The sequence below is a fragment of the Cryptomeria japonica genome, chromosome 7 (assembly GCF_030272615.1).
Source record: "Cryptomeria japonica chromosome 7, Sugi_1.0, whole genome shotgun sequence".
NCBI classification, from domain to species: Eukaryota; Viridiplantae; Streptophyta; class Pinopsida; order Cupressales; family Cupressaceae; genus Cryptomeria; species Cryptomeria japonica.
Genome location: NC_081411.1, coordinates 859388670 through 859405703, shown reverse-complemented (window position 1 = coordinate 859405703; position 17034 = coordinate 859388670). Strand labels below are relative to the sequence as shown.

Sequence of the window (17034 nt, the reverse complement as noted above, 5' to 3'; positions counted from 1 at the left end):
CGTACTGTATTTGGTTTTGCCCTCGTTGATTTCCATAACCACTTGGCGATACAGTCTGTGATTTCGATGGGTTGGACTCTCCCTGTGTGAAGAGTACTTGTGTACTTCTCATCTTCAAATTGTACGAGCACTCGTTGATTGAATGCCCCAACACTTGGCAAATTTCACAAAACATATTTCTAGGACAATTATCTTTTGTGTGCCCCTCCCTTTTGCACTCAATTAACCATAGTTCATTACCTTCATTGCTGGTTCCTTTCTCAGCCTTCAATTCTTTCATCATTCTCAACATATCCCGTCACAGGGCTCGTACGGTTTTGGATTCTTCGTCACTGCTACCTTCGGTGCTCTCATCATCATTGGTCTTCCTCTTCTCTCGGGAGGAGGTTTTATTTTCACTATCGATGTCCATCGCTCGATTGTACGCATCGGCGTATGAGGATGGAGGCACTACATTCATCTTCTTGCGCAATGAGGGTATCAATCCCTTTGTGAACCACCTCTTCTTCAACCCGTCGGTTGGCTGGTTTTCCATCTTGTTCAACAGTTCTTTGAGCCTACGGTTGTAAGCGAGTACACTCTCATTTTTCCCTTGCTTCGTATTAAAGATTTCGGCCACGATCTCATTATCATCCCTCAAGAGTTTGAATTCCTCCTGGAACGCCTTCTTCAGATCACTCCATCTCGTCTTGTGCTAGGCGTCGAGGTCTGTGTACCAGTCAATGGAGATCCCTCGAAGGGTGGATGGAAATGCCTTTAGCCAGTAGTCCCTGTCATCATGGCCATTTGCCTCCCAAATGGTTATGCATGTTTTGCAATGCCGTACCAAGTCCTCTGACCCGTCTCCCGTGAACTTTGACAGTTTCTGCTTCTCCTAGGTGTTCAACATTATTTTCACTCAGAAGGTACGTGTATATTCGCCTTGTGTGTTGGACCTGGGTGGACTGTTTCGACCGCTACGTTCCTGTGCTTTCCCTGCACTCTCAACCACGCAGGCATCCTCTACCCATCCACCTTCAGCGTCCCCAACACTTCGAGTACTTCTAGGTGTGTCGGACCTGAGTGAACTGTTCCAACCGCTACGTTCCAGTGCTTTCCTTGCACTCTCAGACACGCACGCGTCCTCTACACGTCCACCTCCAGCGTCCCAATACTCCGAGTTCCCAACACTCCAAGTTCCCAACACTCCAAGTACTTCCAGGCTTCAACTCGTCTCTGTGCTCCCTCCGGCCGAGGGTTGGCAGATCACCTAATCGCTTGGTCTTGACCACCCTGTGCCCTCTTCTCGCCCTTGATGGGATCTATAGACATGAATCACTCAAGGTTGACCAGATTTCTTTTAAGGCAACGGCGCCAAAATGTTTGCTGGTACAATTGGTAAATTAAGTACAGGAAATAATAATGTACATGACAATGCATACCAGACACGGCAGAAAATATATCTTTATTCGCACATTCAATTATTACAGAGAAGAGACCAAAGATGGTCGGCCAAGGATTACACTAGATCCAACAATGCCATCCCCCTTCCTTGACAGTACATGGCATAATTAAAGGACCCGACGGTTGCCGAGAGGTACACAACTATCAACCAACTGACACATAACCACCCGAGACTGACAACCCACTCAATACAATTAATTAATACCTTGTCGGATAACAAATATTATCAAACATAACAATAGGCAATTTATGCCGACAACACTATGACAGTTTCAAAAAAGGGGTACAAGGCCCCTTCTCGCAAGGATTTGAGTGGGAGGTTAGTAAATTACTACATAGTCCACTTGATTTCATTTTTAATTATTTTTTATATTTCTTGTTTATTAAATCAAAATTGTGTACTAAGACCTAATTTCACTTTGTTCTTACAGGTTGCTCACAAATGCAGTTGCTAGGGCAAGAGAAGTAATGGAGGATCAAAAAAGTGAATGGGCAAATTATGGCTGCACCATTCTTTCTGATGGGTGGACAGATGGCAAGAACCGCACCATCATCAATTTTTTGGTTGCTTGCAAGGACAATGTAATGTTCTTGAAATCTGTTGATGCCTCCAGCAAGGTGAAAAATGCAGAAACATTGGCTGGAATGTTGGAGCATGTCATCATGGAGGTGGGGGTAGCGAATGACGTGCAAATCATCACAGATAATGCAACAACATATGTGTCAGCGGGTAGAATCCTTTAGAATTATCACCTTTAGGCATTAGCAATATTTTCATTTGTTGTGGCTTTGTTTTACTTGGTTGCATATTTCTAAAGAATAAATTCTTCTTTTGTAGGAAGAATCCTCCAAGAGAGGCACCCCACTCTTTTTTGGACACCTTGTGCAGCACATGTCCTTGACCTTCTTTTGGAGGACATAGGAAAACTTGAGTGGGTGACTCCAGTTGTGGAAGATGCAAGGAGGATCACCAAATATATTTACAATCACCCTTGGGTCCTAAATTTGATGAGACAACACACCCAAGGGAAAGATTTGGTGAGAGCTGGTGTCACAAGGTTTGCAACGATTTTTTTGACGTTGCAAAGCCTTCTTGCTACATTGACTTCTTTGAAACAAGTGTTGGTGAGTGGAGAATGGCTTAACTCACCTTATTCAAGAAGCCTACAAGAGAGGTTGTCGCACGCATAGTCTTTGACAGCGGATTTGCACAAAGGGCTGCAGAGATTGTGAAGGTTACTTCAAAACTTTAATTTTTAAATTTTAATTATTCTTGAATCAAGTCTCTCATTACTAATTTGTAACTTCATTATTTAATCTTTTTGTAATTTGTATTTTTCAATTGTAGGTGTCAGAGCCCTTGGTTCAAGTTCTTCGCTTGGTGGATGGGGATAAAACCCCAATGGGATATCTTTATGAGGCCATGGATAGGGCCAAGGAGCCTATCAAAAATTACTAGAAGCGGGATAGACTCAAATTTGATCCCATTTGGGAAATTGTTGATAGGAGGTGGAACAATCAGCTCCACCAACCCATTCATGCAGCAAGGTACTTCCTCAACCCTCATTTTAGGTTCGGGGGTTCTTACTCAGATCCGAATGGAGAGGTCATGGAGGGCCTCAGTACATGCATTGGAAGGATGGTACCCAATGTTGAGGAGAGAGACCTCATTGTGAGTGAGCTCCAAAATTATGAGGGAGGAAGGGGTAAGCTATTCTCTTCAGAGCTGGCTAGGAGAGGAAGAACCACTCAAACCCCAAGTATAACATTTGCCATTTGGATTTTGGGATCTAAAAGGATTGATAAATTATGTTTTCTCTTTTCTCTTTGCTTTCTAACTTTTCCATTTTATTTATTTTGCAGATGCTTGGTGGCAAAATTGGGGTGGAAACACCCCACATCTCAAAAAATTTGCCCTCAAAGTCTTATGTCAGCCTTGCAGTTCATCCAATTGTGAGCGCAATTGGAGCTTGTTTGAAGCAATCAACACGAAGAAGAGGAGCAAGTTAGTGCAAAAACGGCTCAATGACCTTGTCTTCGTGCAATATAATCTTCGATTGCGCATAAAGAAGGTAGAGGAACTAGAAGGTGGTCCAATTGACTTGGATGATATAGATCCTTACAGTGATTGGACATCACAGGAGCAGCCTCCATTGTTTTCTGACACTGACATCACTGATTTGGAGAGGCAGGCTATAGAGCAGGGAGGTGGATTTGCTTTCATGCTGGATGACATTGAGTAGGAAGAGGATGAGGATGAGGAGTCATTGCCAGTGCCAAAAGCAGGTGGAGACATAGCTTCATCCAAGATGGAGGATGAGCTAGCCATACCGAGCGAGGAGGCACAGTCACGCCCACAGTAGACTTATAGGACTAGACCCTCTAGTTCTACATGTCCCCAAGTTTTTGCTAGAGCTGGGAAGAGGAAGTTGTAATTGTAATTTGTAATGATGTATTTACTTTTGGTTTTACAAAAACTATTTACTATATTGCTTGCAGGCTTCCAGCCATCAACATTTCTCATGAGGATGCGATTTTGTAGACACTTTGCATTTAAATATATCTAGAATCAGCTTGTTTCTTTTGTGTTATCATTTATTGACTCATTGGATGCATCTTCTTATTAAATTTTGCAAAAAAAATGCATTTTTTATTAAAATTAAGCGTGTTTTTAAGTTGTCGAGTTTTTTGCCGATTTTTTCCGTGTTTTTCCCAAGTTTTTTTCCCAAGGGCTTGGCGAGTTGAGCCAAGTCGCGAGTAGTCCAACTATGTTGTTCTGCATATTCAATACAAAGACACAATGAGATTTTTTTTTGTGTCCACACTATATCTCAATCACCTTCTAATTCCATGAACCAAAAAACATATATATCCCTCTTAAGAAAATATATCTCTGACAAATCACTTACTGTATATTTTGTTCCAGCACCTGAAAAATGACTCTATATTTTTTTGTAAGACACTATTTTTGTCGAAGTGTTGTCTGACCCACGACAACCAAAAATGATTTTCAAAAACTGACAGAAATCAATTTTTTCATGACTTAGCAGACCCGCAAAAAACGTTTGGAACAGCTCATGCACTTCGAATTGAATCTCCACACTCCACGCATAACACATGAAACAGGCTCATTAAAGCCCACGATATATGAGCAGGTCGAGATATTCATAGTCGACTCCCAGCATGGAATTAAAACCATGTGCACAGGACAAAAAAAAAACTTTCGAACAACTACACTACCGGAAATAAAAAATGGCTTCAGAAGTTATTAAATCTGCATAACACGATCCAGCTCTTCAAAAACTACGCACCAAAAAGAATCGATTTTTTTTTACGTTAGCAGACCCGACTCCAAACTTTTAAAAGGCGACCTGAGTCAAAGGAGTACTTAGCGGAACCACTACCCTGTCGCATTTATTCAGCGAACTGAATTTCCAGCATACTTAAAGAAAAAAAAAGACTTCTCCAACATGAAAAATTAAAGAAGAAGAATCTTCGAACAATACATCCGAAGCCACTATGCATGAGACATGGAAGTAGAAATAAAGGACCAATACAGTGCCAAGAAGAAGAAAAGATCAATTCCAGCTGGAGAGAAATTGGCAGTATCGAATCATTCAACAGGTCGTGTTTTTCAAAAACGCACATATCCAAAAATGACTTCAATATGGTTCAAAACGGCTGCTCCACCACAACTCAGCACATCAAAGGGGTAATATCAACTTCTGAAAAAATAATAATCGACAACAGAAATGTAACGCACAGCCAAATCAATTTCTGACCAAAACGTGGCCTATGGAACATTAATATTCAAACACCAGCAATATCAACTTCTGAAAAAATAATAATCGATGACAGAAATGTAACGCACAGACAAATCAAATTCTGACCAAAATGTCGCCTATGAAACATTAATATTCAAACACCGGCATCATACACCTAAGGTAGCGCCCCCTCCATTAATAAAATTTGGAAAGAATCGACTTCAAAAAAAATGGGCCCCATAGCATGCTTAAGTGGCAGGGAAGAATATTCAACACATGACTTGGCAGAGAAGTCTGATGATCAGCTGACAAGTTTGACAACTCAACTGCTGAATAACAAAAGCACACACACAAGTAGCTGAGGAAAGGAAAGCACACAGCCAGCTGAAGCTGGTTAAGCTGCTCAAGCAGCTCAACTATTTGACATCAATGACTAAAATTACAACAATTTCAATTGTCAACTATAATATCAAGGTGGTTATTTAGATTGGAAAAAATTTCAGATGCTAACAAAGTGTGATAATTTGGAGCTTCAATTTGACATCAGCCATCATGTTTTAAGGACAAGCGGATAGGGTAGTGACAATTGTATAATCATGTGGGAAGCAAAAGTATATACATAACAATTTATAGACATTGTGGAGCCAGAAGCAAAATGGTTGCTATCAGAAAGATAAAAATCAGCTTGTAGTACTGAAAAAATGAACTGCAGCAATTTTTGATGTCAAAATGAAGGATTGTTTTGGTTATATTTAAATTTTCCAATATATTCTATAGGATTAATGCTTTGTTAATTCTTAAAATTCATTTCTCAGATGCATGCCCTGAAATTGTTAGAGAACTACATTACATTTAGGCTTGTTGTATACATTCCATATAGTACCTAAAGATACAAGCTTGCAGCTTAAAGTTTTAGGATCAAATGACATCAACAGTCAATCTGCCCAAATGTTAAAAAACATGTATATCGTTTATGATCATAACTATATTCAACATGCCATTTTATCTTGTCATACAAAATAAACTCAACCATGTTTTTAAAATGACAACCAATGGTGGCTAATATATTGCTATCTAAAAAGTATAACACTTTTATACATATATTAACAAACATATATGTTTTAAAGATAAATGTGTAATGTCCCTACTAGTTTGAGATCATTATCCTGCAAAACAGATTGTTAGAACACAACAAATATATATATAATTAATCTAACTTGCAATTTAACTTTAAAATACTTAATTAACACTAATCACAATTCTTACCTAATAAAAAGGATACGATTGCCATACGAAGATATGTCCTTAGGACCGTGAGGCTCATCTTCTTGGAACCCATCTTGGTTCCAAGCCCTCCAAAAAGTCGAAGGTGAATTCGACTCCTGTCTTGAATGTAATTTCTTACATCCAAGCCCTCTAGGAAGTCGAAGGTGAATTCGACTCCTGTCTTGAATGTGATTTCTTACATCCAAGCCCTCCAGAAAATCTACGGTTAATTCGATTCCTGTCTTGGGTGTAATTTCTTACACCCAAGCCATTCAAGGAGGACCCTATGTCCATTCCTTGCCTTGGGTGGTGCACCTCATCACCCAAGTCCTCAGAGGGGACTGGCCAAATCTGTCTCTTCTTGGTGAACTTAGTCAACCAAGCCATACATATGCATATAGGTATTCAGTATATATATACTGCCCTAGGGGTTGTCATAATCCCTCCCTTAGACTAAGGGAGTTACCTCCCTATAGTCTCCAACATGTGATTACATTTATAATACTTTTTGCCTTTTATTACTATTTTCCTATTCCATAATCCATATGTAAAAATACCTGATTTAACATGTATTCTCTACCTATATTCCTTAAAATGTTCATTAACCAATATTCACATTTAGTTCCTAACATATATTCCTACTAGGCATTGATATATATATTCATTACGTATGATAGTACAAATTCATTAACATACGGTTTATACTTATTCCTTAATATCTGAAAACCATTCATTAATGTGTTCATTAAAGTATTCATTATCATAAATATTACATATACATTAATTACATTTATTAACATTAATTTCCTTCATTACCTAGCTATTAGAATAGTCATTCATTAATGTATATATTATAATATTAATTATTTATACACAGAAGTAAGCATTAACATATGACAATATTTATTCCTTACTTACCTGTCTGCAGCAGTCGTGTCAGATCTGTGCTTGCTCTGATCGTGATTCCCACTTCTATACCGTTGGCTGCTCTGCTCCCTTTATATCTATATGAACTTCTTGTTTTATAAGTAAATCTAATATAACATTATTTTTCATACAGCATCTAGTTATTCTTCTCCGTTTTCCTCTTTTATCCCCCCTCCCGTATACCTCATGCTTTCCCTCCTTATATATCCTTCATATAACCTTTCATAGAAAGGTTGTGACTTTTCAATGTAACGTGCCTTTTCCTTAATACTTTTTAATTAATCTTTGTTATATATCTCTATTCAACTCATACATGTATTTCTTTTCCTTAATAAATCGTTGACTATTAAAGTGATTACTTTGGTTCTCCGTTATTCTTTTAGATGGAGACTTATGATCTCTTTGTTTCACAATTATGATCGCTGATACTACCAATCGTTGCATTATGAATAATGATCGCTTCCTTATGATCGATTGGGATAGCGATAATATGATTGTTGGAATAGTATTGCACCATGAGACTTCAATCATTGCCGTTAATGATGATTATTAATCTTAATCGCTGCTATTAACCTTAATCATCGACTTAGTTGAATCGATGCTCTTCTATTAATTAACAAGCAAATATTATCACTGAAGTTATAGTATCCTATGATCTCTAATATCACCAATTAATTCTAACTCTTGTATTACGACCATTGTGTTATTTCCTTCTGAAATATATACTAAGAATTAATATCGCTGACCTATCACCATTCGTTCTTCACTCGATAATCACTAATTTCTGAATGCCAATGTATATGTGTGCATCGGTTCCCACTTGGTTGGATGATGTTTGATAGCCCTTAGTAGAACCGTTGAACACTAACAACTTGGGTGTATTGATCGGAAGCACCTCCTGCAAAGTATTATATCTCCTTCCAAACAGAGGTCAACTTCATGTTAGCACCAAAGATGATAAATAGAACATGGATAAGATATCATCCATGTTGGATTATTCCTTTATTAAACTCGAATATGGACTCCATGAAACTCTGTTCTGTGGCTGTTCAATAAACAGTGGCCCACTTCATGATATTGATGTGTCTATCTCTTTTGCATACTTCCTTACTCTGATTATGATGTCTTCACGTGCCATTTATCCTTTCCCTTTATGATCGATGTTTACGCTAGATGCTTGCAATTTTGTCTCTCCAGAGACTTCACAAAATTGAGGAATACTAGCAATGTAATGTCCAATAAAATGTTAATGTCAATTACTCTAAATGCTATTCTTGTTTGTTGGAGAAACCATATGATTGCTTGTATGTATTCTTTTTACCCATCCTTATCATTTAAGGAATATTATTAGTTATAACTATTAATAAATGTTAATTAAATAATAATATCTAATAAATAAATAAATATTAAATATTCATTCGTTGGTAATTATTATATAAATTAATAATAATAAATTCTTCATTTAAGGTCTCTCTCTCCGTATATGTATAACGACCCAGGAGGGGACATGACAAAATGTACCCATGTAACAGATATGATTTAAAGATAAATGCAGCCATGTACATGTATATGTCTGCAAGGAAAAGCATACATAAGATGGCCACGCAAGTCTGCCAAAAGACTTGTATTTTGAATCTTTGTTCAAACGATAATTTTTTAAAAATAATAGATAGAGCCCGATAGTATATGCAAATACTTTTGATACCAAGAAAATAGATTGATCTTCATTTTCAATTAAAAGAGAACCAAGATAGTTTTCATATAAAATAATTACTTACATGGGAAAGTGCAAGGGACGTGGAAACCTTATCCATACAAATCCTTGAAGCTTCCACACCTGGACCTACATAGTGTAGATAAGAAAGAATTAATCAAGTGTTATTTTCATTATAAATTTATAAAAATATATCACAAAAATATATCGAACCCAACAATGTCTACAAAACCAATCCTCACCTGTATGTGCCACTTTGGCAGCTTCTAACATAGACTGCAGTGTTCCATCCTCACCAATACCACCATGTACTAATAGTTAAAAAGCAACATTTCAAAATGAAGTAAGGAAACTTTACATGTAGAATCTCCAATAGACTCAAATTACATTTAACATATTCTTACAAGCCAGTTAACATTATATAACACGTGAACATCATAATAATCAATGACAAACAATTTCTCTTGAGCTGGTCAAAGCAATTTATGGTCTAAAGTAATTTCAATGAGCTTAATATAGTAAAAGCAATCTCCATCTAATTACAAGGCCCTTTATGAGGAAAGGCGATGAATATGTTTATATCTGCTTGCTAATGTGATGTGAGCTAATATCCTTAACTCTTATGTCATTACACATGGGAGGATAGTCTATTTTCTAGCATGTGGTTGCTGCATTTAAATGCATTGTGGGCTTGGCATTTGTTATTTATATGGCATTTGTTACTAGTTTGGTTATTTCAGCTGTGGTTTATTTGGCGGTTGTGCAATACCATGCCTTATCATAGGCATCTTCTAAAATTCAAGTTCCATTGAGGAAAGGGCATGTATGAAATAAAAGATTGAATGATATTTTCTCCTGCTATAATAAGGTGGCCAAAGAGTTTCTTAAGGAGATTTTAGGAGAGCAATGTTGGAAGTTGTCATTGATCTCAACGGTGAGAAGAATTATTGTCATTGATGTAGGTGGCGTATGAAGCAGATTGTTGGACATATTGTTATCATTTATATCATTAAGGAATTTGTTGTTCAAGAAGAAGAAACTTGCAGCCGAAGTTGCAATAGCCAAAGGCCACTAATTGATCGCTATAGCAGTGCTAGATTTATCACTTTAAAAAGGCCAACCCATGAGAAATTATGTTATAACTCCTTTGCTTAAGGTGGCCAGCTCTAAGTTTGTTATAAGAATCAGTATTAGTTTAAGATGCTGGCTGACTTCAAGTTAATTATGGCTGCACTCTAATTATAATGTCTATACAAGGCTGGACGATTTCATTCAATAGTTGGGAGTGTTAAATTTCAGTGATCAGATTGAATAGACAAAATTTACACAATTACACAAGGGTTACCTTGGGAAAACCTTCCTCTTGAAGGTGAAAAACCCAGCAAGAAATGTCTTTATTATTTCAACAATATCAAAAGACTTTACAATGATTTTTTCTTCACACTAGAAGCTAAATAAATCACCAATAGAGAATTGCGAATCTGCTGGATATGAATGTGAACTGCTCTACTTCAATCTGCCACATCCAAGAATGATTGAATTGATTTGGTCTTCTGTAGATGATGATGCCCAATCTGCTGAAGTATGTATGTTATTTGATATGCTTATAGAATCCGAACTGCTGATGGATGAAGATGGTTCGATCTGCTTGTGTCTCAAACGATTCGATGCCTCTTTGGAGGGAGAGACAAATCATATATACCCGATAATAAGTCCCTTCAACCAGCACAACTTTCTCCAAGAGTCGGTCCTCACATAAAACATCACATCTCTTCACACAGATCGATTATGCTCCAATCAACACGTCTTATTGAACATAATTATGAATTTGTTATGTTAACACGATTTATGATAGAACCGATTCACATCTTAATCGGTTTATTACAAGTATGTTTTGATTATTATTTTATAACAAGTTCGATTTAACATAATGTAAGCAAATTGGTGAAACAAAATTGTCTAAGGCTGATGAGGCCAATTAGACAATTTAGTTGTCTAAGTTGGCTCAGAAGAAATACGACCGAAGCTATTACATCAACAGGGAGGAATTAAAAACAGATTAAAGGCAGCGTTTAAGTTCACACAGCACAAAGTACTCATTATATTTAAACCTTCTTGTTGGCTGACTCATTTCTAGCAAAGGTAGTGCTACAATAAAGATAAAGTAAATTAAGTTTATGTGGCCGAGCCCCTTGTATTGGGCATCCATTTTGAGCAAAGAAATTAAATGAAAATGTAATGTCCCCACTTTAGCAGTTGACCAAGTGTATGTGCGTTAGCCTAGCTCTACATGGTCCCGAGGGCTAACGAAGAGTTTAAGGGGATCCTGGAGTGTTTTGGCCTAGTCATTTCCAATTTGGGCTAAAATGGAGTTGATTTACTTAGTTTCAGGGATACTTACTATTATTAGTAAGTCAGCAGGACACAACGGAGGCTAGCTTTGGTAATTGGATTCGATACTCCTCGGCGAGAGCTTTCCGACGAGCTATCACTCGTGCTATTCGGAGTCCAATTGCTAATATATTTTAATGCCTGAAGTGTTATTAAAGTAACATTTAATTTAATTGTAAAATATTGAAGTGTTACTTTAATATTTATTTTATGGGGATGTGTGCAAATCAAAGGGGCACCCAAGGGAGACATAAGTGAATATTTTAATATGTTTTATATTGCACATCTTTTATCCCACATTGCTCAAGTGAGTTGGGTCGACCCTTGGAGAAAGAATAAAAGGAAGCTTTTGTGGCTTCACTCCACATGTTGAATATGAGAAGAAATTGATGTGTGAGTTGCAGATCCGTTCTTGGCAGTAGGGGACGTCTATCCTCTCTTGTGACATTCTAGACGTCATTCGTTTGGGGTTTGGCCTTTGGAATCCATTGCTATCAGCTTCATTAGCAGGCAGATTGGGTGCATCTCCAGCTACAGGCAGATTTGGTGTTTTTGCTCATACCTTCTTCACTTCTTATCCAATGCTTATGCCATTCTGAAGGGATGATTTTATGAAGATATTGGACTGATTGAAGACTAATTAATACTGTAGCAGCACTGTAGTGCAGCACTATTCACATACTGTAGCTTACACTATTCACGCCACTGTAGCGCGGCACTATTCACATACTGTAGCGCGGCACTATTCATGTTACTGTAGCAGCAAGATGGGAAGTCATTGTTGGAACATTATGTCAAAAATGTTGGAGTATTTAGTGAGTTGAAAAATCTTCTATGTATTTGATTTTATTAATTCTGGAAATAATATCATATCAGCAGTAGTTCAATCTTCATGTTGCATATTATTGTAATTTCCTTTTAGTTCATGTTATGTAATTTCAAATCTATGCAAAGACTTAAAAACAAACAAACATTTCATTTCCGTAGCCATAAGGGGGTTTAAACATTAAACGGAGAAATAAGGAGTTGGATGCAAACTGTTTGACTAAATTCCTATCAGCAGTTGGTTTAGTTTTTGGGCATTCTAGCATGTCCATTACAAAAAACAAAATATTTTCATGCTGTCTAGGCCAACCTCCTTGGAGTGTTGCATCCATTGGATGAAGGGGCACTATGGACAGTACAAATAGAGGTTTAAATTCGAGAAGAAGGTGGTGAAAATTCATTTGAATATGATTCCAATTACAGAACTGATTTAGAAAAGCAGAAATAGCATTATGAAGAAGAGCGGTGATAATTTATGGGCAGCAATGAAGACAACATAAATCCAATAAGAATAGCATGAAGTAAAGTAGATCTATGAGGCAGGGTTTATAGACTGAATCTGGAGCAGATTTTATTGATATTTGTGGAGCAGATTTCATAATGAATTTGGAACACAACTTTTGGGGGATTTATCTCAGCATACAAAGGCAAGTCTGAGCAGATATACAAGGTGTTTTGGGGCAGACTTTGTCACCATTTTTGGAACCATCATTTGGAGAAGACTTTGAGCAGATCACTGCAGACCCTGTGAGCATAAAGTATTAGAATATTTTGAAGACAAGTTATTGCAAGATCTTGAACAGTTTTATTGATACATTTTGGAGCTGACATATGTGAAATATAAGAGCAGATTTCAGCACAGAGTTAATGCAAATCCTGAAGACATTTAAAGCAACCATCTAAGGAAGGTTTGTAGCAGACTTAAGAAGACCTAATTCTTGTCACTAGAGGTTGGTAAATTCATTAAAAGAGATTGGTTTCTCTTACTGAGTTGGTGCTCAGTTGTGGGGATTGGGGTCTCCACTGGGTTGGTGCCTACGAAATCTATATGAAGTTTTCAATGTAAAATCATTGTTTTGCCATGGTTTCCTCCCACAAGGGTTTCCATGTTAATCATGTGTTTTTTGTGTTCTTACCTGCTAGCTCTTGCATGTGTGGTTATATTGATTTTTGAAGCATTACTATTGCATCTAATCAAGTTCCGAAAGGAAAAAATTGGTTGATATACTGATTCACTGCACCCCCCCCTCTCTGAGTGTAATTTGTGTGCTCTACAAGCAAGGTATAGGCATTGTCAGTCCTTCACAATCAAAAGCATCCTGTAATGGACACCCTGAAATGCCCAAACACCATACCAACTACTGCTAGGAATTTTATCAAACAGTTTGCATCCAACTCCTTATTTCTCCGTTTAATGTTTTAAATTCCCTTATGGCTCCGGAAATGAAATGTTGGTTTGTTTTACATGGAATTGAAATCACAAAATATGAACAAGAATGAAACTACTATAATATGCAAACTAGAAATTGAACTACTGCTGATAAGATGTTATTTTCAGATTTTAATAAAATCAAATACATGGCAGATTATCAACTCACTGATTACTCCAACATTATACACAAAATGCTCCAGCAAATGTTTTCAATCTTGCTGCTACAGTGACATGAATAGTACCCGCGTGAATAGTGACCGCGTGAACAATACCCACGTGAACAGTACGGTATGAACAGTACCGCGTGAACAGTACCGCGTGAACAGTGTTGCGTGAATAGGGCCAGCGTGAATAGTGTCATGTGAATAGTGCCCGAGTGAATAGTGCTGCTGCCTGTAGCTGGAAATGTGCCCAATCTGCCTGATAATGAAGCTGATAGCAATGGATTCCAAAGGCCAAACCCCAAAGGAATGACGTCTAGAATGTCACAAGAGAGGATAGATCTCCTCTAATGCCAAGAACGAATCTGCAACTCACACATCAATTTCTTCTCATATCCAACCTGCTGAATGAAGCCACAAAAGCTTCCTTTTATTCTTTTTCCAAGGGTCGACCCAACTCACTTGAGCAATGTGGGATAAAAGATGTGTAATATAAAACATATTAAAATATTCACTTATGTCTCCCTTGGGTGCCCCTTTGATTTGCACACATCCCCATAAAATAAATATTAAAGTAACACTTTAATATTTTACAATTAAATTAAATGTTACTTTAATAACACTTCAGGCATTAAAATATATTAGCAATCGGACTCCGAATGGCGCGAGTGATAGCTCGTCGAAAAGCTCTCGCCGAGGAGTATCGAATCCAATCACCAAAACTAGTCTTCGTTGTGTCCTGCTGACTTACTAAAAATAGTAAGTATGCTTGAAACTAAGTAAATCAACTCCGTTTTGGCCCAAACTGGAAATGACTAGGCCAAAACACTCCAGGATCCCCTTAAACCCTTCGTTAGCCCTCGGGACCATGTAGAGCTAGGCTAACGCACATACACTTGGTCAACTGCTAAAGTGGGGACATTACACATCCTTCGATGAAGGCTTTCATTGCGAAGTTAGCAGTGGAAATACCTAATGCAGAGTAGATAATATGGTCCCTGCATCTCTTTTTATCTGCAACATGTTTGCTTTCTTGTGGAGGAGACGATAGATTAGCCAAAGAAGCTCGTAGCTCTGGCAAAGAAAAAGGTGACAGTAGCTAATGCGTATGCCAAGTCTATGGATGCAAAGACTATACACCAAAAGCTATTGCTAGCTGGGGCCTTCTATAGTCATGTGTAAAATGAGTTGGGAGACCACATGGTGACCTATTAGCCACATTTTTAAGCTTGTTGAATTTTCAACTTTTGTGTCAAAATGATTGTTGTTGTCGGGAAATATGTATATCTTATGTTTTGGTAGTAATGTTGTTGTTAGTAGTTAGTTAGCCGACAGGTAGGAATTTGGAGTCGCGACGGTTGTGTCGCACCCCTTTGGCTGCTATATATTGTACTACCTGCGGATATTGAAGGGTATGTTATTTATGACAGATAATACTATGAACATTGTATACACTCTGAGTTATTAATGGAAAGCTTATTCTTGCATTCATGTTGCACTGTTTATTTCTGTGTTACTTTTGTACTCTTTCTGTTTACCCAGTGATGCAAACATTTGGCGCCATTGCCTAGACATACTTAGGAACGGAAGACGCGGATGGCGCACGGACACGATGGGTCTACCCGTTGGTGAGATAAACCTAGAGGCCGACGACGCACAAACAGAATTCTACAGCGGAGAAGACACTACGACGAGGGAATTTTCAATTCTGCCCTAGTTAGCCATTGAGACCTACGTCCGACAAGAGGCCACGGAGGCTGAAATCCCACCAAGTAGCATCTTCCTCCGGCAGGTCTCTCCATCTCACCAATTACTCCTTCACTATCCTGTTTCTGAGTTTCCTCTCTCTGGTGTCCAGAATAGCCTCAGGTACTAACACGAGCTTCCCCTCCTCATCCAAAGGGGGTAAATCTGCAGAAGGTACTACACTCTGACCAATGGCTTTCTTAAGCCTTGATACATGAAATACATTGTGTACCCGACTGCCCTCTGGAAGCTCAAGCTCATAGGCGACTTCGCCCACTCTGCGAATCTCCCTGTAGGGACCATAAAATCTAGGCTTCAGCTTCTCTGCTCCACTCCTCTTGAGAGATGACTGCCTATATGGTTGTAGCCTCAAATACACCATGTCCCCCACCTCGAAACTGCGCTCTACCCTATGTTGGTCCACATACAGCTTCTGCTAATTTTGAGCCTGCTGTATATTCTCCTTGAGCGCTCTCAGGATATCCTGACTATCCTGCAACAGATCCTTGGCTTTGGGCACTCTGCTGTCCCCCAAAGCCAAATCCATGAAGCTTGGTGCTTCATACCCATACAATGCCATAAATGGAGTCATCTTGATGGTCATGTGATATGTGGTATTGTAACAATACTCCCCCATGTGTAACCACCTAACCCAAGCTCTCTGTTGTGCAGTCACATAGTTCCATAAATAACCTTCCACCCATTTATTTACTATCTTCGTCTGCCCATCTGTCTGAGGATGGTAGCTCGTACTAGGTGTAAGATCTGTACCGCACAACCTGAACAACTCCTGCCAAAAGGCGCTCATGAACTTGCTATCCCTGTCACTAACAATAAATCTCGGTAGCCCATGCAACCTAAAAATCTCTCTGAAGAACAAATCTGCCACCTAAGCTGCTGTGTCAGAAGAAGGAATAGCAAAGAAGTGAGCAAACTTCGTCAATCTGTCTACCACCACATAAATGCAATCTCTTCCCTGCACTCGTGGTAAACCAGTGATGAAGTCCATAGAAATGTTTTCCCATTTCCTGTCCGGAATGGGCAAGGGTTGTAGTAAACCTGCAGGAAACGTGTGCTCTCCCTTATTCTGCTGACAAACTGCACACTCCCTGACATACCTATGAACATCATCCTTGAACCCTCTCCATGAGAACCGCTCTCGGATCTTCCTGTAGATCTTGAAGACCCCCAGATGCCCAGCTGTAGGCGCATCATGAAATGCCCTCAGTATCGTCTCTCTCAACTATGATGACGGAATCAAATTAACCCTGTCCTGAAATCTGATCAATCCATCTATCACCTCATACAGATCATCCTGTATAGTACCTGAAATCAAACTAGAAGCCCAAGTATCTCTGACATACT

The 17034-nt window shown here is 38.5% G+C and overlaps 1 protein-coding gene across 2 annotated transcripts in view; it reads right to left on the bottom strand.

The window, feature by feature from the left end:
* The window catches only part of LOC131047033 (uncharacterized), a 366423-nt gene that overhangs the window by 141693 nt on the left and 207696 nt on the right, over nucleotides 1-17034 (bottom strand). For both annotated transcript variants that reach the window (XR_009358409.1, XM_057980827.2), the window contains exons 16-17: nucleotides 9357-9425; nucleotides 9179-9243 (exon numbers count right to left, since the gene is read on the bottom strand). Coding sequence is in view for 1 of the 2 variants with exons in the window: in XM_057980827.2 (XP_057836810.1) it covers nucleotides 9179-9243; nucleotides 9357-9425 (134 nt within the window). In the remaining variant the exon portion in view is untranslated. The remainder of the gene's footprint in view (nucleotides 1-9178; nucleotides 9244-9356; nucleotides 9426-17034) is intronic.